General features: G+C 43.7%; 1 protein-coding gene and 1 long non-coding RNA gene across 6 annotated transcripts in view; one reads left to right on the top strand and one right to left on the bottom strand.

The window, feature by feature from the left end:
* Positions 1-26,155, bottom strand: part of ZBBX (zinc finger B-box domain containing) — a 47,405-nt gene that overhangs the window by 18,058 nt on the left and 3,192 nt on the right. For 3 of the 5 annotated variants that reach the window (XM_083442064.1, XM_083442065.1, XM_083442068.1), the window contains 10 exons: positions 21,061-21,175; positions 19,753-19,866; positions 14,355-14,445; positions 13,423-13,471; positions 10,715-10,830; positions 7,688-7,783; positions 3,240-3,419; positions 1,885-2,065; positions 1,076-1,196; positions 93-241 (listed from right to left, as the gene is read on the bottom strand). In XM_083442064.1, coding sequence (XP_083298190.1) covers positions 93-241; positions 1,076-1,196; positions 1,885-2,065; positions 3,240-3,419; positions 7,688-7,783; positions 10,715-10,830; positions 13,423-13,471; positions 14,355-14,445; positions 19,753-19,866; positions 21,061-21,128 — 1,165 coding nt within the window. In that variant the 5' untranslated portion in view covers positions 21,129-21,175. Of the gene's footprint in view, positions 1-92; positions 242-1,075; positions 1,197-1,884; positions 2,066-3,239; positions 3,420-7,687; positions 7,784-10,714; positions 10,831-13,422; positions 13,472-14,354; positions 14,446-19,752; positions 19,867-21,060; positions 22,333-22,782; positions 22,876-24,066; positions 24,199-24,534; positions 24,573-26,155 lie in introns of those variants that run through there. The other 2 variants (XM_083442066.1, XM_083442067.1) reach the window with 2 other exon arrangements.
* LOC310678517 lies at positions 24,079-25,992 on the top strand. The gene is made up of 3 exons (XR_014511803.1): positions 24,079-24,209; positions 24,552-25,427; positions 25,801-25,992. It is a non-coding gene; the product is annotated as an uncharacterized lncRNA (long non-coding RNA).

Here is a 26,155-nt window from a genome sequence, read left to right as displayed (position 1 = left end):
TCCATAAACCTGATTAGCCATTCAGATTCTTGATGTAGATTGCCACTGGGAGCATAAAAGTACTCTATAACGGATTGAGAAGCCCAGCAAACCTTCAAAACGAGCAAATGCTATATCATCATCGTCTTCATCATCATCATCCTCTCCTCCAACCCAAGTGTCATCAGGTTCATTAATCTGCGGCTTTTCAAGCTTCAGTTCATCTGTTATAATACTATCTGGCAACTTATCAACTGGAGTTCTATAAAAAACAAAGAGGAGGAAAATGCTTTAAAACTGCAAGCCTATTATCACACTGTTACTCTTTTTGGTATGCACAGAGAATGTGAGAAAACTGATCCTGACTTCTCACAATGGTTATCTACTTCCAGACTGGGTCTTTTGCTGAGTCTCAGTCACAACACAAAGGCAAACCATGGTGCAGAACAAACATGCAGGATCCCAGAGAGACCAAAGCTGTTTTGCTCTTCCCCTGGTCCTGCTACTGTGAGTTAAACAATGGTTTGGTTCTTAGCGTGTCGTCAGAACCCAGGCTTCATGGTTTATCTCCTTTGGACAAATCACAAGATGAAAACCAAGAACAAACCTTGGCTTCAGCTCCCAATTCGTCTGGTGTGTGACAAATAACCTGCCCGGGTTTCGATGACATGCTAAGCCAAACCATGGTTTAGCCCTGGTAGTGCAGCAGCAGCAGCAGCAGGATCAGAGGAGGTGCAAAGGGGATGTGATTTCCTCTCGAGGGAACCACACACATCTGCTTGTAGAAAGCCATGGTTTGGCTTAGCGCTACGTGCAAAGTGGGCCAGCATCTACTGAGATAAATCAAGTTCAATTAAAAAAATTGCAACCCTTCACAACACTTTCACTTTCAACACTTTCAGAATTATTGGTAACATTATACCCTAAGTTACCTTGACACCCATAAAGTCATTCCCAATAAACATTCTAAATCAGCAACTCCTTTCCCTATGAAGGAGTATTTTCCAATATTACTGCCTGAATACTTTGATTACACTATTTTAGAATAAGCAATTAGATTAAAGTCCCTTGTGCATTGCAGCAATCCAGCGAATACCTTCTATGCTTCTTAATCAATAATCTTTCCATATACTTCAAGCCATCTTCCTTGAAGTCAATTTCAATAGCTTTCTTCGCAACTGGAGGGCTTGTCTGCACTTGACAGGAACCAGTATTTTCTATAACAATATAGAGAAAACTATCAGCACCCATTCAAACATATTAGGACATCACTCACATTAATTTGCCAACAGTAGCTCTACAGCTCTGGCAGAACCAATGGGATTAACAATACTAAGAAAATAATTCAGAATTGATAATATTTAATAGCATAAATTGCAACACACATTAGTGCAGCCCTTGCACAATGCACGGAAATTGCAAGCCAAATGTGTAGGCTAAGCCCCACAAGTAATCAAGGCAGTGAAGTGTCCCTTATATCAGTTCATGCCCAGGAATTTATTTAAATATTTCCCCACTTTTTGGACAATCGCTGTCATCATTCACAAGTCAAATACTGACCTATCCTTGTGTCATGTGGAATACTTAGAATGTAAGCTAGATCAGCTTTCTTTTCCAAATATTATGTAGCAATTATTAAGAAGAAGAAGAAGAAGAGTTTGGATTTGATATCCTGCCTTTCACTCCCTTTAAGGAGTCTCAAAGCGGCTAACATTCTCCTTTCCCTTCCTCCCCGCCCCCAACAAACACTCTGTGAGGTGAGTGGGGCTGAGAGACTTCAGAGAAGTGTGACTAGCCCAAGGTCACCCAGCAGCTGCATGTGGAGGAGCGGGGAAGCGAACCCGGTTCACCAGATTACGAGTCCACCGCTCCGAACCACTACACCACACTGGCTCTCATCCTTACCTGGTCCAACCTGACAGGAACGTTCTTCCTTAGATTTCTGACAGTGATTTCTACTTCTCCACTGATTCAGAGCTTCCTGAAAAGACTTTGCAGATTCTTCTTCATCAAACACACCATGCAGTAAAGACCCACCACTCTGGCTCTCAGGCCTATCCTCCACATAAGGTTCTGTAGACGCTTCCTGAATTAATTTCGAGAATTAATCTGGGTTAACCAAAATTCACCCATTTCTGATACATCCCAGTATGTCAGTAGGTCACAAACCTGTTTTATACCAAACGCTTGGAATATATAAAGCTTCCTGAATTTAAGGAAATCAGGTATTTAGAATAGAGTAACGTGGAGTAAGCCTGGTATGTAAGCTTCAAAACGGACCAAGTTATCACTAATGCAATTCAAGACCGCATTAGGAAATCTCTATATATGACCACAATGGCCCTAATGCAGTACAGTTATGCATACTCAAATCCAGTGAAATACTTGGAAACAGAGGGGAAATGGACTTTTCTTACTGGGTTAACTTCTGTTGCTTCTGGATGGCACTGTGCAATATTGGGAATGGTGCCTCCTAGAGTCACTAGATCTTTTTCTGCTGGAAGAGCTGCCCCCTGCCATCCAGACCGACTGGCAGCTAAGGAATATTCCCACCCATCCATCCCCTTAATTTTAAGGAAAACTATGGAAAGAATTAGCAGCCAAAAAAACACAGAACACTGCCCCAGGAGGTGTGACGTGCAATATAACCAAAGAACCAACCAAAGTGTTTTGGGGTTCCCTTGACTTGTAACAAAATCCCAGTCCGTGCATCTAATTAAAAGGGACAGGTCTGAGCAAGATAAAAAATAGAAAGACTCCTGAAAAGAGAGAGAGAAATCAAAGTGCTGGTTAGGGAGTGGGGGGGACCAGATCCTGACCCAAGCATAAACTCTCAGCTCTGAAGGTACAGCCATTCTGGGAAAGCAGGGATGGTGGCTCCTCCTCTAGAAAAAAAGTTCTAGTAATTCTCGCTCTCAGCAAAGAATAGTGTACAATGGCCTCTAGAACCATCAAATGAACTATAAGTATATAGCCATACCCCTTCAAAAAAATAACATTCTAACTAATGGAACAATTCAAGAGGTCAAAAATCCTCCCCTTATTCTCCCCCAAGGAGAGAATCCTAAGATTTCCAGAATCAATTCCTGGGACTGAAAATGCCTAGAAAATCAACCATACCCTCAATAAACGGTTCCTTTGACTGGCTGGCATCCATACCATAACAATTAAAAGGCCAGCTTTTTGCTGTGATTCTGAAAGAGAAATTTCCGTAGAATTTAAAACACGCAACACTTCAGATGGTAAATTTCCTGAATTACCTCAATATTGTAGGCTGGCATTTTTGGTAAAGATGAAGGAATGTCTGAAGTATTCACTAATATATCATTAACTTCCTTCTTCAGCCCACTATTTATGCAGCCATTAGGTTCCTCGGGATTTATTGTTTTCAGGAACTGCTGAGCAGCCTCCAATTTCCTTACTGGTATACGTGCTTTTGCCTACAGAAAAAAAGTAAGTCATATGTTGAATTCAAAACAAAAACAGATATTTTGCATAACCAACAAGAGGAGACTACAGGTATGCTGCCTGGATCTCCTACTGCAGTACACAAAAAGCAGATGTGTGAAATATTTGACCCTCTAAATGTACCCAAACTCCCATCATCCCTGATCATTGGCCATGTTTGCTAGGGCTGAAAGGAGCAGCAGCTCAACAACATCTAGACGGCCAAAGGTTCCCAAACTCCTGTAAGTAGATGTGGTCAACTAGGCATTTCTCTTGCACTTGGAGGCTTCTATTCTGGATCCCCCCCCCCCCAAAAAAAACACCCTGTTCCCAGGAATTTCACCCATTGTTTCAAGAGTGAGCCGAGTGGAGAAGGATCAGAAGTAGACAATCGAAGAGGCAACTGTCTACACATTGCTGAAATGTTTTGGAACATAATCTAGGCTATCACTCGACGAAAAGCAAGATAGAAATAGTAAGACTAGGGATTTATCATTTAGCAATAGTTTGTGTAGAAGCAGAAATTACCAGCAGAAGCATGTAATGGCAGAAAATAGTATTGAAACAGCAGTCAGAGAATGCACAGGCTGCTTCACATATAACATGTCCAGTTCTCCAAACAATGGTTTGGAAGACTGAGAACATAGCATTTTATGTGCTTCTTCCTCCCTTCATGCGCTCAGACTCACATTTGCTACTTCCTGGTTCTGTTGCAACTGAACTGGCAAACTATCTTTGCATTTGCTCTCTCCCAAACAGGACTAGAAACCAACTTCCATGTGCGATTCCTGGTCCTAATTGGGAGGACAAACCCAAGTCATAGATGGCCAGTGTGAATGTAATGGCAAAGTTCAGCTTGACTGATTTTTTTTTTTTTACTGACTCTTGGGAGTGTTTAAGGATTGGGTAGGCAAACTAAGGCCCGGGGTCCAGATCCAGCCCAATCATGGCCTAGAAGTGGGAACCAGGGAAGATGGCTTTCTCGTGGCACCCACCCTGTGGAACGCCCTCCTACCAGATGTCAAAGAGAAAAACAACTAACAGACTTTTAGAAGACATCTGAGGGCTGCCCTCTTTAGGGAAGCTTTTAATGTTTGACAGACTATTGTATTTTAATATTTTGTTGGAAGCTGCCCAGAGTGGCTGGGGAAACCCAGTCAGATGGGTGGGGTAAAGGTAAAGGTAAAGGTACCCCTGCCCGTACGGGCCAGTCTTGACAGACTCTAGGGTTGTGCGCTCATCTCACTCTATAGGCTGGGAGCCAGCGCTGTCCGCAGACACTTCCGGGTCACATGGCCAGCGTGACAAGCTGCATCTGGCGAGCCAGCGCAGCACACGGAACGCCATTTACCTTCCCGCTAGTAAGCGGTCCCTATTTATCTACTTGCACCCAGGGGTGCTTTCGAACTGCTAGGTTGACAGGCGCTGGGACCGAACGACGGGAGCGCACCCCGCCGCAGGGATTCGAACCGCCGACCTTTCGATCGGCAAGTCCTAGGCACTGAGGCTTTTACCCACAGCGCCACCTGATCATCATCATCATCATCACCTTCTAAATCCAGCCCACGGACGGTCCAGGAATCAGCATGTTTTTACATGAGTAGAATGTGTCCTTTTCTTTAAAATGTATCTCTGGGTTATTTGTGGGGCATAGGAATTTGTTCATATATTTTTTTCAAAATATAGTCCGGCCCCCCACAAGGAACAGTGGACCGGCCCCATGCTGAAAAAGTTTGCTGACCCCTGGGATAAGGTAAGGAGGGATCATACAAGCCCATGGCACATATACCAACTCCCCTACCAGGAGACTGTACAATCAGAAAAATCACATGTGATTCAGTCCAATGAAACGAACAGGATAAAAAAGGCAAATATTCAATGAAGCTGTTGTTTCGTGTGCGCGTGTGAATCTATCCACAAAAATGGTTTGCGGCTATTTTAAAAAAAAACCCAACTGGAGAATATTCAAGTCAATTCTACAGGTTAACAGGGTGTTGTATTGCATTTCCATATGGCAGATGATGCACTGGAGCCATTCCTCTTCCAAGCTTTGGAGAGCAGTACTCCAAGCAGATGCTCCAACAGAATCAACAGCCCCAGTAACACACAATGTAAATTCTTTCTCTCTTCTGTAGGAATTAGTGAATACTCTTTTATGTTACGAAGAGGCAGTCTAATTGCTTTGCTTTGCGTTGCCTGTTATGTTCAGCATCTGACTTTCTCTACTCTGCTGACTTTTAGATTCTCTCTCTCTCTCTCATACATCTGTCCTCATTCTTTTCTACATGCACGGAGGCACCCTTAGCCATTCTTTGGGAGCAGCAGAGTAGCAAATGCTTTGAGAATTTGTTTTTGGCAATAAATAACAGAAAGGCAAGTAAACAACAAGTGTCACTTCAAGGCCATGCAAGTGTCCCTCATGCTCATTCAGATAATTGTTGTTATTATAATTATTATCACTATTATTATTTTAAAAAGAAACATCAGACTGCATTAAAGGGTAGCAAACTTCACTCTGAAATAAGGCAAAGGAGGAAAAATCAGTTACAAATATTTCATGGAAGGGCAAGGAACTGCTTCCTAAAGTCTCCAATCAGATCACAAAGCAAGGCTACACATGGCAAGAGAAAAGTTGATGGAAAAAATGTTATTAATTCTCCTTTATTTCCCCGCAAAGGACAAAGCTTATACTCTCTCCAGCCACACACCCCCTCCCTGTGTACAGCTTTGAGGACATCAACTTCTCCCTTTTCAGTGGCGTAGCGTGGGTTGTCAGCACCCGGGGCAAGGCAAGTAATTTGCGCCCCCCCCCCCCGCTGCACTGTCCCTCCCCCAGATAGTCCCTCGCTCTCTCTCCGCACCGCACCACACCACACGCCTGGCGCACCCCCCCCCCTCCACAGTGGGTGGCGACCCGGCGGCTCGGATCGGATTCGCACAGCCAGCACTGCAGTGAGAGAGAGTGAGTGAGCCAGGTAGGGGCAGAGAGCTGCGAGTGCGAGCGCGCCCCCCCAGATGTTGCGCCCGGTGCGGCCGGCCCCCCCTGCACCCCCACGCTATGCCACTGCCCCTTTTCTATTTACCGACCTTTTAATGTTGCCAATTCTTTCCCCCTTTATACAATTACATGCCCCAGAATTTCTGCACCAGAACTGTGGCAATGCCATGTATTTGGAAACCGATTGCGTTTTGTAGTGCTGAATGCACTAAATCTTCAAACGCTATGCCTTTGGTCACTGGGGGATAACTTACGGCAGGTTAACCTCTATTACGGAGCCTTATTTCAGGTCCCTCTTCTCCACCGGATGACAAGCCAATTTCCTATACTATTTGCTAAGGTTCAGACGACAAACTCTCAACTCCACCTTTCAGAGACAGTCTCTGCTACAGTTGATGACCGTATTGTGATGTATACAGTTTCACTCAACAGCGCATCATAAGCGTTGTTAAGCCACATTCCTGGATGGCTTTGAGTCATGCTTGGTGGAACAATGGCATGAGACACTGTGGCAATCAAGGGTGAAACAAGAGCCCCCCTAGATCAGACCAAAGGCCCATCCAGTGTAGCATATTCCTCCTCATAGCTGCCAGCCAGATACCTCCAGAAATCCCCAAAAGTCTGGATGCAAATCCCTTTCCCACTGTTGCACCCCAACATACTGTGCATTCACATGCGCTTCCCCAACATTTCGCACACATACTGCTTTCTCTGCAGAGAGGAAAATGCTTCTGTTTTAGGAGCATTCACCTCTCTACAAAGACTGAAAGGGCCTCCCTCTGAGATGCAGCTAGTCGTCAGAGAGCTTCTCTGAAGGCCTGCTGATTTGCAGTTACAGCCAGTTCGACAATCACCTGACAAGTGTCAATCACCTTCATTAAAAACCTAATTATGGTCACGCATTTCCAGTCTTGTCTTCTGAGTTTTCAGTTGGTTTGTAATTGTTTCTGTTATAAACAGTTGTTTCTATATAACCAATTTGTCTAAGAATAAATGCAGAAAAAATGACCTCAGCACAGCAAAAAGGTACGACAACTAAAGATGCTCCTGGAATTGAAAGCATAAATAAATAAATTGAATGAATGAATGAATGAATTAAAAAGCAGAAAAAAATGCAGAAAAGGATCCCAACAAAAGGATTTCTACATGGGACAACTAAAGGAGCTGCTGGAATTGTGATAATAATAACGGCGATGAGATGTGTGCCTCCTTCGAGAGGATTATTGTACAATCGTAACATAAAAACTTTTGAAAGCAACATACCTGCAAAGAAGTGGTTCTGTGGAGCTTAAGTGCCCCCTTCTGGTGCACTCTGGCAAAGCAGCTAGGACAGTAATCTTCTCCGCACTCTAAGCACACCTTGAAAAAAAGAAAATGAAGGCATAAACATGAACTAGCAGCAAAGCTCTCTACATGTCTATCTGAAGAAAGCCCCACTGAGTTCCGTGAGACCTATGTCCCAGGGAAGTGTGCATATAAGATTGTAGCCTAAGGTTAATAACACAGCTTTCACTGTCTCATCACAGCTCACGATGGGAAGCTAAAAACTGAAGGCAGAAAGTGACAAGTGTGAAGTGGGATTTCAAGTTTGCAATTGGTGTTCAGTCAGGCTGTCACTTTAATTAAAACGTCACCCCAATTAGGTACAACTCTATCTCACCTAAACAAATTATTGTACTATTGTCCGCATCTATCTGGGGGAAGCTTACATTTTAAACAGACCGAATTTGGGATTAAACGTTTTCTCCGTTGATTTATTATAAACATTATCTTAAGGGCCTTTCTAGGCATTTTATAGCACATGCACTTCTCGCATCTTTTGCTGCATGGAAGCCAGATAATTTAGAAAGCCCTGGATAATTTGGGACTTGCTTTCCGGAGTGCCTCTCTCCCTACTGTCTGAGCATTGCAGGACTCAGTTGTGGAGCCCTTCTCGATGGTGTAGCACTCTTAGTTAGTAGCCCCCTTCCAGTGGAATCGCCTTTGTCAGATCCCGCGTTGAAATCAGAGGGGGCAGGTTAGCCATGACTAAGCCAAGTCTCATGGATCTGAATGAAAGTTCACGTTTTAAGCTATCTTGGGGGTGGGGCTTGATGGAGAGTCAAAGCCAGCACTGCTCCCTTAGCCCTGCCAACTTGGGAGTTGGGCATCCCTGTTCTACAGATTCCACAACTACGTGATCTACAGTGGTGCCTCGCAAGACGAAAAGAATCCGTTCCGCGAGTCTCTTCGTCTTGCAGTTTTTTCCGTCTTGCAAAGCAAGCCCATTAGCGGATTAGCGCTATTAGCGCTATTAGCGGTTTAGCGGCTATTAGCGGCTATTAAAGCCTTAAGGGATTAGCGGATTAGCTGCTAAAAGGCTATTAGCGGCTTAGATCAGCTGATAAGCGGCTTAGATCAGCTGTTAAGCGGCTTAGCGATCAGCTGATAAGCGGCTTAGCAAACAGCTGTTAAGCGGCTTAGGGGCTTGGGGAAAAGGGGGGGAGGGGAAAAAACCCCAGGAATCGCAAGACATTTTCGTCTTGCGAAGCAAGCCCATAGCAAATTCGTTTTGCGAAGCACCTCCAAAACGGAAAACCCTTTCGTCTAGCGGGTTTTCCGTCTTGCGAGGCATTCATCTTGCGGGGCACCACTGTATTAAAGATGGGTTGAGCAAGGAAGAAGGCAACTGTATGGGATCTATATGCAAAATCTATTATATTAGCAGGCCCCACTATGGTATTAAGGAAGCAAGACTGGAAACAGATATGAACACAGTATAGTATGAATTACTGGGGGGATGGGGCAGAGAGGGAGATTGTAGAATAATGTCTGAATCGTCTGAACAATATAGGACAGGTATTTTAACCTCCACTTTATGAAGGGGTTAGTCTGAAATGCAAACAGTGATAGTGTTTTATTATTAAAAAAAAACTTGAAATGTGCAAATCATTTTATAAACGAAGCACAGTACGCAGAGCAGTAACTTCAGCAAAAGTTTCTTGCGTCACATTTTTGGCCCAATTTGCCAATCTGCTCAGGCCAAGGTGGAAGGATGGGCAGGAAAAAATACCCGCTCGCTGCACCAGCTTCAAGGTTGGCATAGTGAAGAAGCCAGGACCCTTTACTATCAACAGGATGGCATCCAGATCAGCCAGGTAACTCTCAAAGTTTTGGAAAGCCATATACACCTTACGATAGTGTGGAGGTTTGAACAGCGTGACAGAAAAGGCTAAAAGAACACAGCACTGTGTCTCACATAAGCAGCAAAACAAGTTCGACAATTGTAATGTTTTCCTTTAAATTTCAACCATTTGTATATCACTTAATCACAGTCATGCTATGCAGGAAGGGGAGCTTAAAATGAGGTGAAATGATAAAATCAGAATTCATGTTCCTATTCATGATCACTACGTTCTATATTGGTCCACCCAACGACAATGGGTAGATCACTGCCAGTTTTTTTATACTGTGAGTAGATCGCTGTTGGGAGTTGGACGTCCCTGTTCTATAGATTCCACAACTATGTGATCTATTGAAGATGGGTTGGGCAAGGAAGAAGGCAACTGTATGGGATCTATATGCAAAATCTATTACATTAGCAGGCCCCACTATGGTATTAAGGAAGCAAGACAGGAAACAGATATGAACAAAGTTTAGTATGAATTACTGGGGGGATGGGGCAGAGAGGGAGATTGTAGAATAATGTCTGAATCGTCTGAACAATATAGGACAGGTATTTTAACCTCCTCTTTATGAAGGGGTTAGTCTGAAATGCAAACAGTGATAGTGTTTTATTCTTTAAAAAAAACCATGAAATGTGCAAAGCATTTTACAAACGAAGCATAGTACGCAGAGCAGTAACTTCAGCAAAAGTTTCTTGTGTCATATTTTTGGCCCAATTTGCCAATCTGCTCAATCACCAACATGCTCAATTTCAGATTCAGGTAGGTAACTGTGTTGGTCTGACGCAGTGGAAATAAAAATAAAAAAGATCTGAAGAAGTGTGCGTGCACACGAAAGCTTATACCACAACAAACTTAGTTGGTCTATAAGGTGCTACTGGGCAATTATTTATTTATTTATTTATTTATTTATTTATTTGCTTGCTTGCTTGCTTGCTTGCTTGCTCAATTTCAGATAGTGTAAAACAATATTTTAAGAAAGTCCAATACAGGGGTACTTACTAGCCTTCATAAGCATTAAACAAAACCCCATCACGGAGAAATATTTTAAAAATATTTTTTAAATATTTCAAGAGTGCACTGAACTCACAAGTGCGGCTATTCTTCCTTTCTTTCACCTACTTACCAAGAGCGCAGTCTTTGTCTCACACTGCCCACATGCCTTCCCCTTCACTTTGGGCTTTTCAGGGGCTGCATCTTTTGCTACTTTACATGCAAGCGGCTGCTTAGCTGGCTCTGGAGCTGCAAAATGTAGTAGAGCATTGTTGCTGTTGTTGCTTTAAGCCATAAACTGTACAGAGTGTGGATTAAAACGAGGCACCGATGGGGAATGCTCTGGATGAGAGGTGGAAGCATCTGGACAAACCACAGTGCACATGTGGACTAGAGAATTAAAACCCACAGGTTTATAGGATACCGTTAGATCACTAGATAAAAATGAAGTAACAAGGCAAGAGCTTGTTTGTGTTCAGATAAAAACATCCCAGGCAAAGACTTCAGGCTACAATTTTATTACTTAACTGCAACTCATTTTAACAACAATGGCTGGTGTGGTAAGAGAGACCCTTAGATCTGCTCTCCTGACTCAGGTGTCACTAAAGCTTCCCTGGATGGTGGTGAGGTTGGGGCCATGCAGCAAATTGGCTGCCCCATTGCATCCATGCAGCCCTAACCACACTGACGCCCTGACCCCACACCATCCAGGTACGCTTGCCTTATTTATAAAAATATTTATTGATCACTTCTCATAAAAAGTATCAGAGCGGTTTACAGCAGTATACAGTCGTACCTTGGATCCCAAATGCCTTGCGAGTCGAACGTCTTGGCTGCAAACCCGGAAGTGAGTATTCCAGTTTGCGAATGTTCTTTGAACCCAAACATCTGACGCAGCTTCCAATTGGCTGCAGGAGCTTCCCGCAGCCAATCAGAAGCCGCGCCTTGGTTTCCAAATGTTTTGGAAGTCAAACGGACTACCGCAATGGATTCCATTTGACTTCTGAGGTACCACTTGTTTATGTAAAACCAAACAGCCATATAAACATTTTAAGTTCGAAAACCAACAAACTATTGTTGAAAGATGTATTCGCAACTGCCTGCGTGAGCCTGACTGAACAGAATTTTTTTCTGTGGATGTTGAAAAGTCAAAACAGAAGGTGTCGGTTGAACCTCTATTGGCAAGAGTATTCTACAAAACCGAACCTTTGAAACTAAAGGCTTGGTTTTCTTGTTGCCGTCAAACGAGCCTCGTGAACTCGGGGAATGACAAACAACACTGACTAAAGCTCCAGCAATGCTGATGTCAGGAAGGCAGCTATATGGCTGCAAGTGTGTCATAGTTATAACAAGACTTCAAAATAGTCTGAGGCACTGAAAGTTCTAAAAATATCTGATGCACCTCAATTTATAAACAGATTTTTCAGCGTATCCCTTATGGCTTATGCAACTTGTTAGGTTTATTTGGGCAGTAGGTCAATGGGCCGATTTTCAAGACTGGAGGAGGATACATCTCCTGCATTCCAGTGTCTCATGTTAATCCTTAAAACTGAATTCCACAGGTACTGACCCAAAGTTCCCCCAAAGCTCAGTTTATGTATTTATTTATTTCACTGAGTAGCCACTTTTCAAAAGTAAGTATTTTGCCTAGGTGGCATAGTCTGTCTAACCATTAGCCGAAGTTTTCAATGTAACTTGATTACAAGGTATAATGAAAACCCTGGGGAAAGATCATAGCTCAGTAGTGAGGTACCTGTTTTTCATGCAAAGTGTAAAAAGGTCTCAGTTAGGGCTGAGAAAGACTCCTGCCCTAAACCCAGGAGAGTCATTTTGGACTCACAGCTGTCCGTGGAGGTGCAGGTCAATTCTGTGTCCAATTCCATTTGATATGCAGGCTAAGACACTGCCTACCCACAGTTCTAGTTACAGGTAGGTAGCCGTGTTGGTCTGCCATAGTCGAAACAAAATAAAAAAAATCATTCCAGTAGCACCTTAGAGACCAACTAAGTTTGTTATTGGTATGAGCTTTCATATGCATCTAAGGTGCTACTGGAAGGAATTTTTTTATTTTGTTTTACCTACCCACGGACTGTCTCGCCAAAGTAGTGCATGCTCTGGTTATCTCCTGCTTTGACTACTGCAATGCGCTCTATGTGGGGCAACCTTTGAAGGTGACCCGGAAACTACAACTAATCCAGAATGCGGCAGCGAGACTGGTGTCTGGGGGTGGCCGCCAAGACCATATAACACCAGTCTTGAAAGACCTACGTTGGCTCTCAGTATGTTTCCAAACACAATTCAAAGTGTTGGTGCTGACCTTTAAAGCCCTAAACGACTTCGGCACAGTATACTGGAAGGAGCGTCTCCACCCCCATCGTCCAGCCCAGACACTGAAGTCCAGCTCTGAAGGCCTTCTGATAGTTTCCTCACTGCAAGAAGTGAGGTTACAGGGAAACAGGCAGAGGGCCTTCTCAGTAGTGGCGCCCACCCTGTGGAACACCCTCCCATCAGATGTAAAGGCAATAAACAACTATCTGACTTTTAGAAGACATCTGAAGGTTAGCCTTGTTTAGGGAAGCTTTTAATGGCTGATGTTTTATCATTTCGTTATTATTATTATTATCATTAATTCTGTTGGGAGCCGCTCAGAGTGACTGGGGAAACCCAGCCAGATGGGCTGGGTATAAATAATAAATTATCATTATTATTATTATTATAGAGCCAGACAGTGTTGCCACACAGTGTTGACTATACTGAGCCAAATGGACCAATGGTCTGACTTGGTACAAGGCAGTTATCTATATCCCTATAACAGTTTTTCCAACACTAGCATCCTTTTACCTGGAATTTGTTCTTTGAGTATTCTTAGTTTTATCTTGCCTGATGAAACCTAGTTAAAATAAAAAGCAAAGAGTTATGTTAGACATGATTTAAAATCTGGGCTGATTTTAATGTCATTTTTGGTCATACTGACTGTTTTCTATTCATCTCATGTTAGCATGGATGTGGAATATAGTTGTCCAAGCAGTCAGACTTATTTCCACATCATGCAACAGACAGTTTTGAAGCATTTTACAATGCGGCCCAGAAAATCAGAATCTGGATGCACAACCGTGCTCAGAAGATTGCTTCTCCGAAAGGTTGATTCACATTCAGTGCTGGTTGATTAAAAAAAAATACTACCCAAAATGGTTTTTTTTTAAAAAAAAAAAAAAAACCTCAAAAGTTGCCATATGACTCAGCCTAGGAGGGCTGGAAAATACTATCAAGTACATCAATAACTACAAATACAGTGTCTTATTCCCCCCACTGCTAGCCTTGCATACGTAACAACTTTGAAAACCTTTTTTTTCTCATCGTGCAATTGCAGCAGCAGCTGGTGGACAGAAAAACACTGGCAGAACAGCAAGAAAGAAAGAAAAATAAAATGAACAATGAAAACATACCCAGGAACAAGAAAGCATAACATGGAATAAAGGCATAATAATTCTGAAGTGTTTCGCATTGGTGAAAATAACTTCAATCTGTTGCAACCCTGAAATTCAACGAAGCTACAAGCTAATGGGTCATTTTTAGGTGGTTTCTGCAATATTCAAAGCAAACTTCTTCATAGGAGAGGGGGAAAACATCGCCCTTCTCCATTTCCTTTAAAGGTGGTACAACAGAGATGGGGAAAACAGTTCAATTAATGGCTTTGCAGAGTTAGCAACCTTTTGAACAAAGCCCTAAGTTACAATAAGCCTACCTTATTGGAATTCTAGTGAGAGACTTACCTTTCCAACATTCTCTTTGTTCTGCAACAACAGTTGGGGCTGCATGCCCAGGCCAGCTTGGCCTGATTTCCAGCGATATCCACTTGCTCGTCTATAAAAGTTCCAAAACTGCATTTGTACATGCTTTCAGATTAAGAAGAGAATTTTTTACTGCTCTCCTTTCCCCCCACCCTGCCAACACCAAAAGTAAACTTCTAAAAACAGGGGAAACAGAAGTATTGGGGGGAGGGGGTGGTTTCCTAGATTCTTTACCTTTGGAATAGAAATCTGACAAACACCAGCTGTATTGTGTTTTTGGCACAACCGAGGCCTTCGTGGCCCATTAGTATGGCCTGCTGCTGCATTCATTATTGTTATTACTGCTCATGTATTAATTAAAATGAGTGTGTCTGTCTTAGCTGGCTGCTATGCTATTTTTGAATAATAGGCAATGGGTTTTACTAAAATAAAAAGCATCAATAAAAAAGAAGACCTATTCCAGCATTCTTTGTTCACATAATGAAAATCACAAGAGGGAGAGTGGAGTGCAATTCATATTATTATACTATGCAGAGAGTCTCCACAACTGGAATGCAGAATCTCAGGCTTAAGGGGCTGAATGAAGTCCTCCAGGCCTCCCTAGCTGCCCTCTGGGTCTCTCCCCATGCCATACCTCACCCTGGTCCTGCTTCCATGACACCCCTGAAGTGCTTTTCCTTTACCAGAATGTGCCATTGAACTGCAATAATCCTCGTGCTTGCCTGGAGGGAGGTGTGTAAAAATACAGCTGTCCATAACTCAAATGAAGTCCATTGTACAAAGGTAAGGCTCACATCTGTTGTCCCGTCCACTTTCCCCTCTCACCGCTGGGATGCAGCCCCAGGAATGGAAGGTGGGCCAGTTTTACTCTACATCAGGCTTCCTCAAACTTGGCCCTCCAGTTGTTTTGAGATTATAATTCCCATCATCCTTGACCACTGGTCATGCTAGCTAGAGCTCAGGGGAGCTAGATTGGTCACTGGGGGCGGCCGCGGAGGCCACATAACACCTACATTGGCTCCCAGTACGTTTCCGAGCACAATTCAAAGTTTTGGTGTTGACCTTTAAAGCCCTAAACGGCCTCGGTCCAGTATACCTGAAGGAGCATCTCCACCCCCATCGTTCTGCTCGGACGCTGAGGTCCAGCGCCGGGGCCTTCTGGTGGTTCCCTCATTGCGAGAAGCAAAGCTACAGGGAACAAGGCAGAGGGCCTTCTTGGTAGTGGCACCCGCCCTGTGAAACGCTCTCCCATCAGATGTCAAAGTGATAAACACCTACCTGACATTCAGAAGACATCAGGGAAGTTTTTAATGTGTGACATTTTAGTGTATTTTTGGTCTCTGTGGAAGCCGCCCAGAGTGGCTGGGGAAACCCAGCCAGATGGGCAGGGTACAAATAATAAATTATTATTATTATTATTATTGGCCAAAAACATCTGGAGGGCCAAGGTTGAGGAAGCCTGCTCTACATGCATTTGTTGTTGTTTAGTCATTCAGTCGTGTCTGACTTTTCGTGACCCCATGGACCAGAGCACGCCAGGCACTCCTGTCTTCCACTGCCTCCCACACTTTTGTCAGACTCATGTTGGTAGCTTCGCGAACACTGTCCAACCATCTCGTCCTCTGTCGTCCCCTTCTCCTTGTGCCCTCCATCTTTCCCAACATCAGGGTCTTTTCCAGGGAGTCTTCTCTTCTCATGAGGTGGCCAAAGTATTGGAGCCTCAGCTTCAGGATCTGTCCTTCCAGTGAGCACTCAGGGCTGATTTCCTTAAGAATGGATGTGTTTGATCTTCTTGCAGTCCATGGGACTTTCAAGAGTCTCCTCCAGCACCATAATTCAAAAGCATCAATTCTTCGGCGATCAGCCTTCTTTATGGTCCTGCTCTCACTTCCATACATCACTACTGCTCTACATGCATAGGAGGCTTTAAGTCTTCACCCTCTGGGCAGGAAACAGTGATGCACCTAAACGATCAGGACTTGCAAGGTGACCCCACTTCCCCTCATGTGACTTTCATCATGCCTGACAGGGCAAAGGATGTTACCCTATCCTCCCAATACTGGCATGAAGGGACTGGGAGCGAATTCATCCATTTGCAGCCATACCGAGGCCTCGGCTTCTCCTCACAATTAAAGCAGCACCAACCATTGGTTCAATGAAGGTTTTTCTGTTTAAGGAAGGGCTGGAGAGGGAGGTGGGCCTGCTGCTTCATCAAAGGATGTCAGAGAATTAAAACAAAAACAGAAAAGGAAGAGCAAATTGCTGCCGCTCACATGTTCATCTGTGGTCAGCCACAGAAATCAGCCAAGCAAACGCAATCTGTGTCCATTCACATTGTTGTTTTTAAGAACACAAACAATACATAATTGATCACTGCTTTTAGATTATTGTGATTTCTTTTTTTTACTTTGAAATGAATGTAAAGTTACATAAGTGATGCAAATAGTTATGTATGTTGTGTAATTTACATTAAATAGCGGGCAGCATCCTCTCCACCCCCACCACCCCCCAAAAAAATCTGCAATGGGTTGAAGGAGCCTTCCTTGCAGATGTTGGGAGTCCAAAGGAGAATAAAATCTAAAAGTCCCACTGAGCAAGCAGATTTCTACTGCCAAGTTGGTTGACCGTCAGCGGATGTCACTAGTTGTGTCTTTGAACCAGACAGAAGCATCAAACTACAGTGGTGCCCCGCAAGACAAATGCCTCGCAAGACGGAAAACCCGCTAGACGAAAGGGTTTTCTGTTTTTCAATGCGCTTCGCAGGACGAATTTCTCTATGGGCTTGCTTCACAAGACGAAAATGTCTTGCGATTCTTGCGATTTTTTTTCGCTCCCCACCCCCTTTTTCTAAGGCACTAAGCTGCTAATAGCCTTTTAGCAGCTAATCCGCTAATCCCTTAAGCCTTTAATAGCCGCTAAACAGCTAATAGCGCTAATCCGCTAATCCGCTAATAGGGTTGCTTCGCAAGACGAAAAAACCGCTAGACGAAGAGACTCGCGGAACGGATTCTTTTCGTCTTGCGAGGCACCACTGTAGATGCATTGATCTACCCAGTGCTTTTCTTCTGGGGGTACGCATACCCCTAAACATTTTGTGAATCTAAGTTTGGCCTCATTGAGGGGCAGTATTTCAATATGAGAAGGAAAATGAGAGTACTGTACAGTGGTACCTCAGGTTAAGAACTTAATTCGTTCTGGAGGTCACGCCACACGATTTCTGTTCTCATCCTGAAGCGAAGTTCTTAACCCGAGGTACTATTTCTGGGTTAGCGGAGTCTGTAACCTGAAGCGGCTGTAACCTGAAGCGGCTTTAACCCGAGGTACCACTATACACTTTTCTAAAAAATTAGGGGGGGAAAGCACTGGGTATAGCTAAGGATGTATGAAGGCATTCTTTTCTGTTCTGCCCTGTACTCATCACATGCAGTACTTTTTCTGTTCTATTGCAGTTCCATCCAAAACTACATTATCTGTCTTGCTGTACACTGTGGCAAAACTACGTTGTCATTATGTTAGTTCACCCCATTCATTTCAATGCAGGAAAAAATGTAATGCAAAAGGGGAAGGAATGCATTCAGAATGGATTGGTCTCCGTTCTGAAGATGGGACAACTAAATGAACACCAGCCATTTCTGTTCCTGATTTTTGTTAGAATTATCTGATATTCCTAGATGTAGCATGGTGACTATGACTATAAGGTTGCGTAAGGTATGAATCAAAAAGACCTTGGGTTCAAGCCTTTGATATTACTAAACTAGGTGGCTTTCTGCATTACGGAAGCCTTTCTCCCCCAGCTAGTCATGATTTCCTGACCATGTTCCCTCACATCCACTGCAAATTACAGGATTCTTAAACCTAGTATTTCCCAACTTTCAATACACTGTCATCATACAGTGGTACTTCGTAATGCGAACGGGATCCGTTCCGGAGCCCCGTTCGCATCCTGAACAGAACGTAAGACACGATTGCGGGTTGCGTTTTGCCACTTCCGCGCATGACCATTTTGAACGTCTGCGCATGCGCGAGCGGCGAAACCCAGAAGTGCTCAACCTGAAGCACATTCAACCCGAGGTATGACTGTACTGGGGGAAATCCCATTTAGAGAAGATTAGTTGCTTCCATTTCCAGTACTATTTTGCTCCTTTGCAAATGATCAGCAAAACAAATTATTATGAACTAAAAAATGAAGTGCCATTGCTTTTAAAAAATGAGCTTCTCCTAGCTAGAATCCAGCATTAAATGTTCTGAGAAAGGATGCAGAAATTAATGATTATGATCCAAGGCAATTAGCAACACTTAACACTTAAACAGAACCATATATCTTGTTAAGCGCAGCAGAACACTAATGACTGCACCCTTGCAAAGCTCTTCTGAGAGAGGAAAGTTAGCATTATTATTCACATTACCGAGAAAAAGAAACAGATACAGAGAGGTTAATAAAAGTGGCTCTCGGAATTGAAGAGAAGAGTTACAGATATTCAGCGTTGTGCTTTGTCTGCAGAACATTTTGACTTCCTAAATGGATTCTATCAAATACAGAACAATTACAACTTCCTTGTGTTTTTTTGTAAATGCATGCATATGCACTTAAAACCCATATAGAATTGAGATTCTATTAAAAGATAATGACCGTTTCATGAACAATGAAGCACCCTGAAAGAATACCAAACAGAGTTCATTGGGTGAGAGCGGGGATTGAAATTGAATTCTGGTATCAAAATCCCAACAGCAGCAAAAGACAAAGGCTGCAATTCTACAAAGCAATGTGCCAGCACAGGGCAGAAGCAGACACATAGTTGGGGGTTATCTTGATGCTTCTACATCTGCTGCTGCCACAAATGAATAGGCAAGCCACTTTTCAGTTTAAAATCCACTTTGCCCCTACGGCCAGATGAGGAACAATTGGAAGTTTTCACTTAGACTTCTTCCAGCTGAGCATAGAGCACCCCTGGGGAGTGAACGTAAGTGTCAGGGGGAAACCATGCCACAAGCTATTGGTTGTTGTTGTTTTTAAAAAAGGAAAAGCACAAAAGCAATGTGAAATCTTACAGCTGTTATCCAACTGAAAATGGGGAGGTTGGCAATTTTAATTGGCTGCTGTTTGTTTCAACCGATCTTATCCACCTGCTCCATTTTATTAAAGTTATGTTGTTATGTATTTTAAGATGGTGATATTTTTCCTGTGTAGATTTCTTGCACTGAAAGACACTTCGGGTGCAAACAGCAGAAAGGTGGAGTTTGAAATAATAATAACTAAAGAAAGAACTCTTGAGGAATACAATTCAACCCAGTCCCCAAAAGTGGGGGGGGGTTGGGGTCGGGGGAGCAGGGGTTCACTAGAATCCTCACTCTTAATTTCAAATCATTAAATTTCACCTACTCTCTCTCTTGTTTTTCTCTGCTCATGTTTGATTGTAGCTGCTGAAGTGTCTTCTCCATCTCTTTATTTTCAAGTTCCAGCTGAACCTTCTCCAACTGCAGCTCTCGTATACTTCTGAAGAGAGATTTAAGTTCAAACACCAAATTCAGATTTTCCTCCTCCCGTATACAATATAATATGATCAGCATGGTTCAGAAACAAGCAATTTTAAACCCATTTACTTGGAAGCAAATCCCATATGTTTCAACAGAAGCACCGTATTTTTCGCTCTATAGGACACACTTTTTCCCCTTCAAAAATGAAGGGGAAATGTGTGTGCGTCCTATGGAGCGAAGACGCCATAGCCCCGCGACCCTCTCCCGGCTGGAGAGGTGACGCGCAGCTATGGCAGGAGCCTCTATAGCCGCCCGTCACCTCTCCAGCCGGGAGAGCACGCACGGGGCTAAAGCAGCCCCCTGCAACCCTCTCCCGGCTGGAGAGGTGACGCGCAGCTATGGCAGGAACCTCTATAGCCGCCCGTCACCTCTCCAGCCGGGAGAGCACGCGCGGGGCTAAAGCAGCCCCCCCGCGACCCTCTCCCGGCTGGAGAGGTGACGCACAGCTATGGCAGGAACCTCTATAGCCGCCACCACCTCTTCAGCTGGGAGAGCGTGTGCGGGGCTAAAGAAGCCATAGCCCCACGACCCTCTCCCAGCTGGAGAGGTGACGCGCGACTATGGCAGCAGCCTCTCCACTGCGTCTTTCCGCTGCTCTCTGACCTGCTCTTTGGGGCTGGTGGTGGGCTTCCCCCCGCCAGCCCCAAAGAGCAGGTTGAAAGGAACCTGAAGCCTGGAGAGCAAGAGGGGTCGGTGTGCACTGACCCCTCTCGCTCTCCAGGCTTCCAAGGTAGCCGCCTGAACGCACCTTAAACGGCGCCTTGTTTTGGAGCGGGAAAACAAGAGGGGGAAAATTCTCCCTCTCTCTGCGCAGCGCCTCCTGCCGCTTCGCTGAAGGGGCGCTGGGCAGAGAGGGGGATAATTTTTTTTTCTTGTTCTCCCCCCTCTAAAACAAGGTGCGTCCTATTGTCCGGTGCATCCTATGGTGTGAAAAATACAGTAACTCCCAAGCAAATTATTTTATGACAGTAGCCATAGGCTGCAATCCTATACATACATAACTAGGTGTGTAGAAACAACAACAACAACACCATTGAACTCATCATGCAGGTGATTGCTCTGTTCATAGTTATGAATAGCTTGCTTTCATGGTGCACATAAAAAGCCAATAGATTATCGAAGCACACGAGACAGTTACAGGAAATGAACTTACTTTGCTTTCAGTTTTACAGAGACTCCAGTTTTTGAACCAGGGAGAATCACAAAGTCATTGACGCTCATGATTGCCAATTGTCAAACAGTTACAACAAGTTGTACAGACTTGATATCTGCTCAGAAATGAAAAAATAAATAAATAAAGGCAATATCCATAACCTGTTACCAATTCCAACTATATTTTTAAAAAGGGAAATAGGAAAGCCAATCACTCATTTTGGCACACGAAGAACAGAGTGCCCTATAGCAACTATGATGCAGCAACATGCTAAAATCGTCTTTACTTGGGTGTAGATCCCAATGAATTCAGTAGTGCTTTCTCCCAAACAAGCATTCAGGGAATTGCAGGCACAGGCTAGTTCAATGTGTGTTTACCCATAAGAAAGCCCCACTAAGCCTGTGCATATGACAAACTGGACAAAGCTGGATTATGCCACACATGCTAAATCGTTTTAAATTAAAATTTTAAAAAATATAATTTTTGTTAAGGTACTGTTCTAATGCTTTTTTGCTGCAGCAGATGCAACACGGCTACTGTTACAAAAAAAATTTGGGGGTGCTTACTATATGAGAAAAGGGACGTGGGTGGCGCAAGGGACACGGGTGGTGCTGTAGTCTAAACCACTGAACCTAGGGCTTGCCGATCAGAAGGTTGGCGGTTTGAATCCCCGCGACGGGGTGAGCTCCCGTTGTTCGGTCCCTGCTCCTTCCCACCTAGCAGTTCGAAAGCACGTCAAGTGCAAGTAGATAAATAGGTACCGCTCTGGCGGGAAGGTAAATGGCGTTTCCGTGCGCTGCTCTGGTTCGCCAGAAGCGACTTAAGTCATGCTAGCCACATGACACGGAAGCTCTCTGCAGACAAACGCTGGCTCCCTCGGCCTATAGAGCAAGATGAGCACTGCAACCCCAGAGTTGTCTGCGACTGGACCTCATGGTCAGGGGTACCTTTACTTTTACCTTTACTATATGAGAAAGCATAATTCTGTTAATCACTGTCACAAGAACATCAGAAGAGCCTTGCTGGATCGAGCGAAAAGTCCATCCTAGTCTAACATCCCCTCCTCAGTGGCCAGCTAGATGCCTATGGGAAGCCCCAAGGCAGGACCTAGATGCCACAGCAATCTCTCCATCTGTGGTTCCCAGCAACTAGAATGCCGGCTGCCTCTGACAGTGGAAGCAGAACCTTGTCATTACGGCTAGGGCAGGACTCATGGAATTCCACATTCATGGAAGCTGCCAACACTGTTGAATTTCCAATACCAGTTAAAGACTTTGTCGCTTAATACACAGTGACTGCTGCAAGGATACTTCTGGCCCAAAGATGGAAGCAGGAAGAAATTCCAACAGTGGAAGAATGGAGAAGGAAATTGACTGAATATGCAGAATTAGATAAATTGACTGGGAAGATTCGATATCAGAAAGACCAAAAGTTTATCGAGGACTGGGGGAGATTTACAGAATATCTGAAAAATATATGTGATGTACAGACTACGCTTGTTGGTTTTGAAGAGACTCTGTGAGATAGCAAGAAATACTGCAAAAAAGAGAGTAAGAGGAAAAGGAGTTCTAAAAGGCAATATTATGTTTAGAAATGCGTTAACAAATAGAAACTTTACGAAAGGTTGACAGAGAAACTGAGGGAAGTCAAAAACTGAAGAATGAGTGTTAAATAATGTGTATAAAATTGTTTGGAAAATGAATAAAAATTTTTTAAAAAGACTTTGTCGCTCACACAGGCCTTTGAAAGATTGGTTGGTTACATGAATGAATGAACTTTATTACGGTCACAGACCAGGATTAAAAAAAGCATATAGATGAAATAGCAGTTAGGATTTTTTGGCCGATACTTGTTAGTGCAAATGAGGACAAGGAAACAGGCATAAAACATCCGAATAAAATACAAGATTAAACACAGATAATGGATGGATAAAAAACCAATAATTAAAACAGATAAGAGGTAAAAACCAACAAAGACACGCAGTTAAAACAACCGTAAGAGCATAAGAACTAAAAGACTTGCAGATAAAACAACTGTAAGAGGCTACAGAGTAGAAGCCTCTTAAATAGAGGACACTCACAATGTTAAAAACTGCTGTGCAAATATGGTTAAAACAGACAATTAAAACAATTTACAACACTAAATTTAGAAACAATGTACAACAATAAACTGTCCCAGGGAGTTGACTCAGAATCACTCATGGAACCGGCGCCATCTTCCTGGTTGGTTACATTTTGATGTGGCTCTTAATTTCTCTCTCTTTAATATGCCATTGCTTTTACATTAGGGTTGCCATATTTCAGGAAGTGAAAATCGAGACAAAAAATTGTTGAGATTTTTTTTCTTGGCGCGGGGGGGGGGTTGCTCAAAGAAAGTTACTGAGATGGGGGGGGGGGGACGTTTCCAAAACCCGGACATTTTGCCGATTCCATCATCGCAATCCCAGAAGTATGGCGACCCTACTTTATGTACACGTCAGTTATTACTTAAATTGTACCCTGCTGTGAAATCGCTCTACAATGAAGAGATGTCTAAATATATTTTAAATAAATAAAATAGCTATATGGCACTAAAAATGAATACAGGATACACGTGACAAAGATATATATATATATTTTAAAAACTAGAGTAATTTAATCCAACTAGATTAAGCTTATATAGTAAACAGAATTAGAGGTGTAGGAATTAATATGTAGAATAAATGGTAATATTGGCCCCTATAGTGATGATCGCCATTTAGTGGTAGGACTTTTCTTTATGAATATGTTATTGGGTGAGCATGATATGGATTTTGGTGTTTAAAATTATCTGGTTTTGTTTTATTTGTAGTGCTTCATGTGGTTAAGTCACTTTGCAACTGTTTCTTTTGTACAAAACTACAAATGTAAAAAAAAAATAGAACCCCTATTCTTACTCATTCCCTTCCACATCAAAGGCCCTACTTTTTAATAGATGTCTACTAGCAGATCCCTGTTTCATCCCTTGGAACTCCCCAAGGATGCTCACCTGGCCCAAACGCTGCCTTCAGAAGCTTTAAAACCTGGCTCTCTAAGGAGATTTTGGAGAATGGTTAGTTGGCCCTCTTTTCTGTCTTCGTTCTGATATGGATTCTTCCCTGCTTCTCTGTGGTTATATTGGCTGGCAGTGGCGTAGCGTGGGGGGTGCAGGGGGGGCCGGCCGCACCGGGCGCAACATCTGGGGGGGCGCGCTCGCACTCGCAGCTCTCTGCCCGTACCTGGCTCACTCAATCTCTCTCACTGCAGTGCTGGCTGTGCGAATCCGATCCGAGCCGCCGGGTCGCCGCCCACTGTGGAGGGGAGGGTGCCAGGCGTGCGATGCGATGTGGAGAGAGAGCGAGGGACTATCTGGGGGAGGGACAGTGCAGCGGGGGGCGCAAATTACTTGCCTTGCCCCGGGTTAGGGGTCGCAAATTACTTGCCTTGCCCCGGGTGCTGACAACCCACGCAACGCCACTGTTGGCTGGATAATAGTCTGTCAATTTCATTTTTCTTCTCTCTGCTGATGTGTAATTCTTATTATACTATGTATTTATTTCTTCTTTTTTTACTGAGCTTGCTTTTGAGCTACTTTGAATTGTTTAAGAAAAGTGGGATATACATAACGGAAAATCTCCAAAAACTTCCGCAATACTTAAGTGACCAAAAGATTTGAGTGAACAATTTGCATGATCTATATACATAATTCACATATTACCATTTAAGAATGGAGGCTTACCACTAGCCTCTTAGAAACTGAGGTTAGTATTCTGCAAGTGGGAAGCAAGCTAGGAGTTGTTGCTTACAAGTATAAACAGAAACTGAAAAATAAAGTTTTAAGCAAGAAGAATTATTCAGCCGAGGTGTTGAGGCATACATTGGTTTGTCAACTAAAATACCCTGAACTTCATCTGCACCTTTACAGCAGCTTGATCAGCAACATAAATTAGCAACGGTTAAAAGATGGAGACAATTATTATCATCGTCTGCTAATGTCAGCAAATCAAACATCTGAAGAAGGCAACTAGGGGGGAAATTCTGTAAAATAAAATAAAAAGTTGGTAACCAGGTAAAAGGGAGTGTTAGGTGGAACAAATCAAAAGCTCTAAAGGCTTCCGTTACCATCTTAAAAGCACATAGAAATAAGTCTATGGAAGGAAGGAAGACACAGATGAGTAACCTGGCACTCATCTGCCTTTCTTGCAAGCAGCAGTCAATTAAGCCCCTCCCAAATGGCAACATTAGACTCAGCAGCAGCATATGGCAACACTGCAGGGGGGCTGCAGTTTTGTGCTCTATATGCTTTACATACAAATGCTCTTCATGTTATATTCCCAGCATATCCTGCCACAAAGCAAAGGCAGTGTACAGGTAATAAAAAGGTAAAGGTACCCCTGCCCGTACGGGCCAGTCTTGACAGACTCTAGGGTTGTGCGCCCATCTCACTCAAAGAGGCCGGGGGCCAGCGCTGTCCGAAGACACTTCCGGGTCACGTGGCCAGCGTGACATCGCTGCTCTGGCGAGCCAGAGCCGCACACGGAAACGCCGTTTACCTTCCCGCTAGTAAGCGGTCCCTATTTATCTACTCGCACCCGAGAGTGATTTCGAACTGCTAGGTTGGCAGGCGCTGGGACTGAACAACGGGAGCGCACCCCGCTGCGGGGATTCGAACCACCGACCTTTTGATTGGCAAGCCCTAGGCGCTGAGGCTTTAACCCACAGCGCCACCCGTGTCCCTGTACAGGTAATAAGGCAGCGGAAACCCTTGGAGAGTTAACATATTGGGTTGGATGGGCCCAATAAAATGCAGCTTTGTATGTTCATTCTGTGCCCTACACAAATGTGACAATGGACAGAGAGCTAGCTACATTGGGTTTTCTGCCAGTTAAGAACACATATAATTACAAGACCGCTGGCACAGCTAGCTCAGTATTGTCTACACACTGACTGGCAGCAGCTCTCCAGGATTTCAGATGGGACTGTCACCCGGCCCTACCTTGAGATTCTGGGGGTTGAACCAGGCACCTTCTGTGTGCAAAACAGAATTGCTGGGAGCACGCATGAGAAAAGACAGAACTGCTCATGGTGGTGAAATAGGA

Source organism: Podarcis tiliguerta, assembly GCF_965153285.1.
Source record: "Podarcis tiliguerta genome assembly, chromosome: 5".
In the NCBI taxonomy this organism is placed as follows: Eukaryota; Metazoa; Chordata; class Lepidosauria; order Squamata; family Lacertidae; genus Podarcis; species Podarcis tiliguerta.
This window is presented reverse-complemented; position numbering and strand designations above follow the sequence as displayed.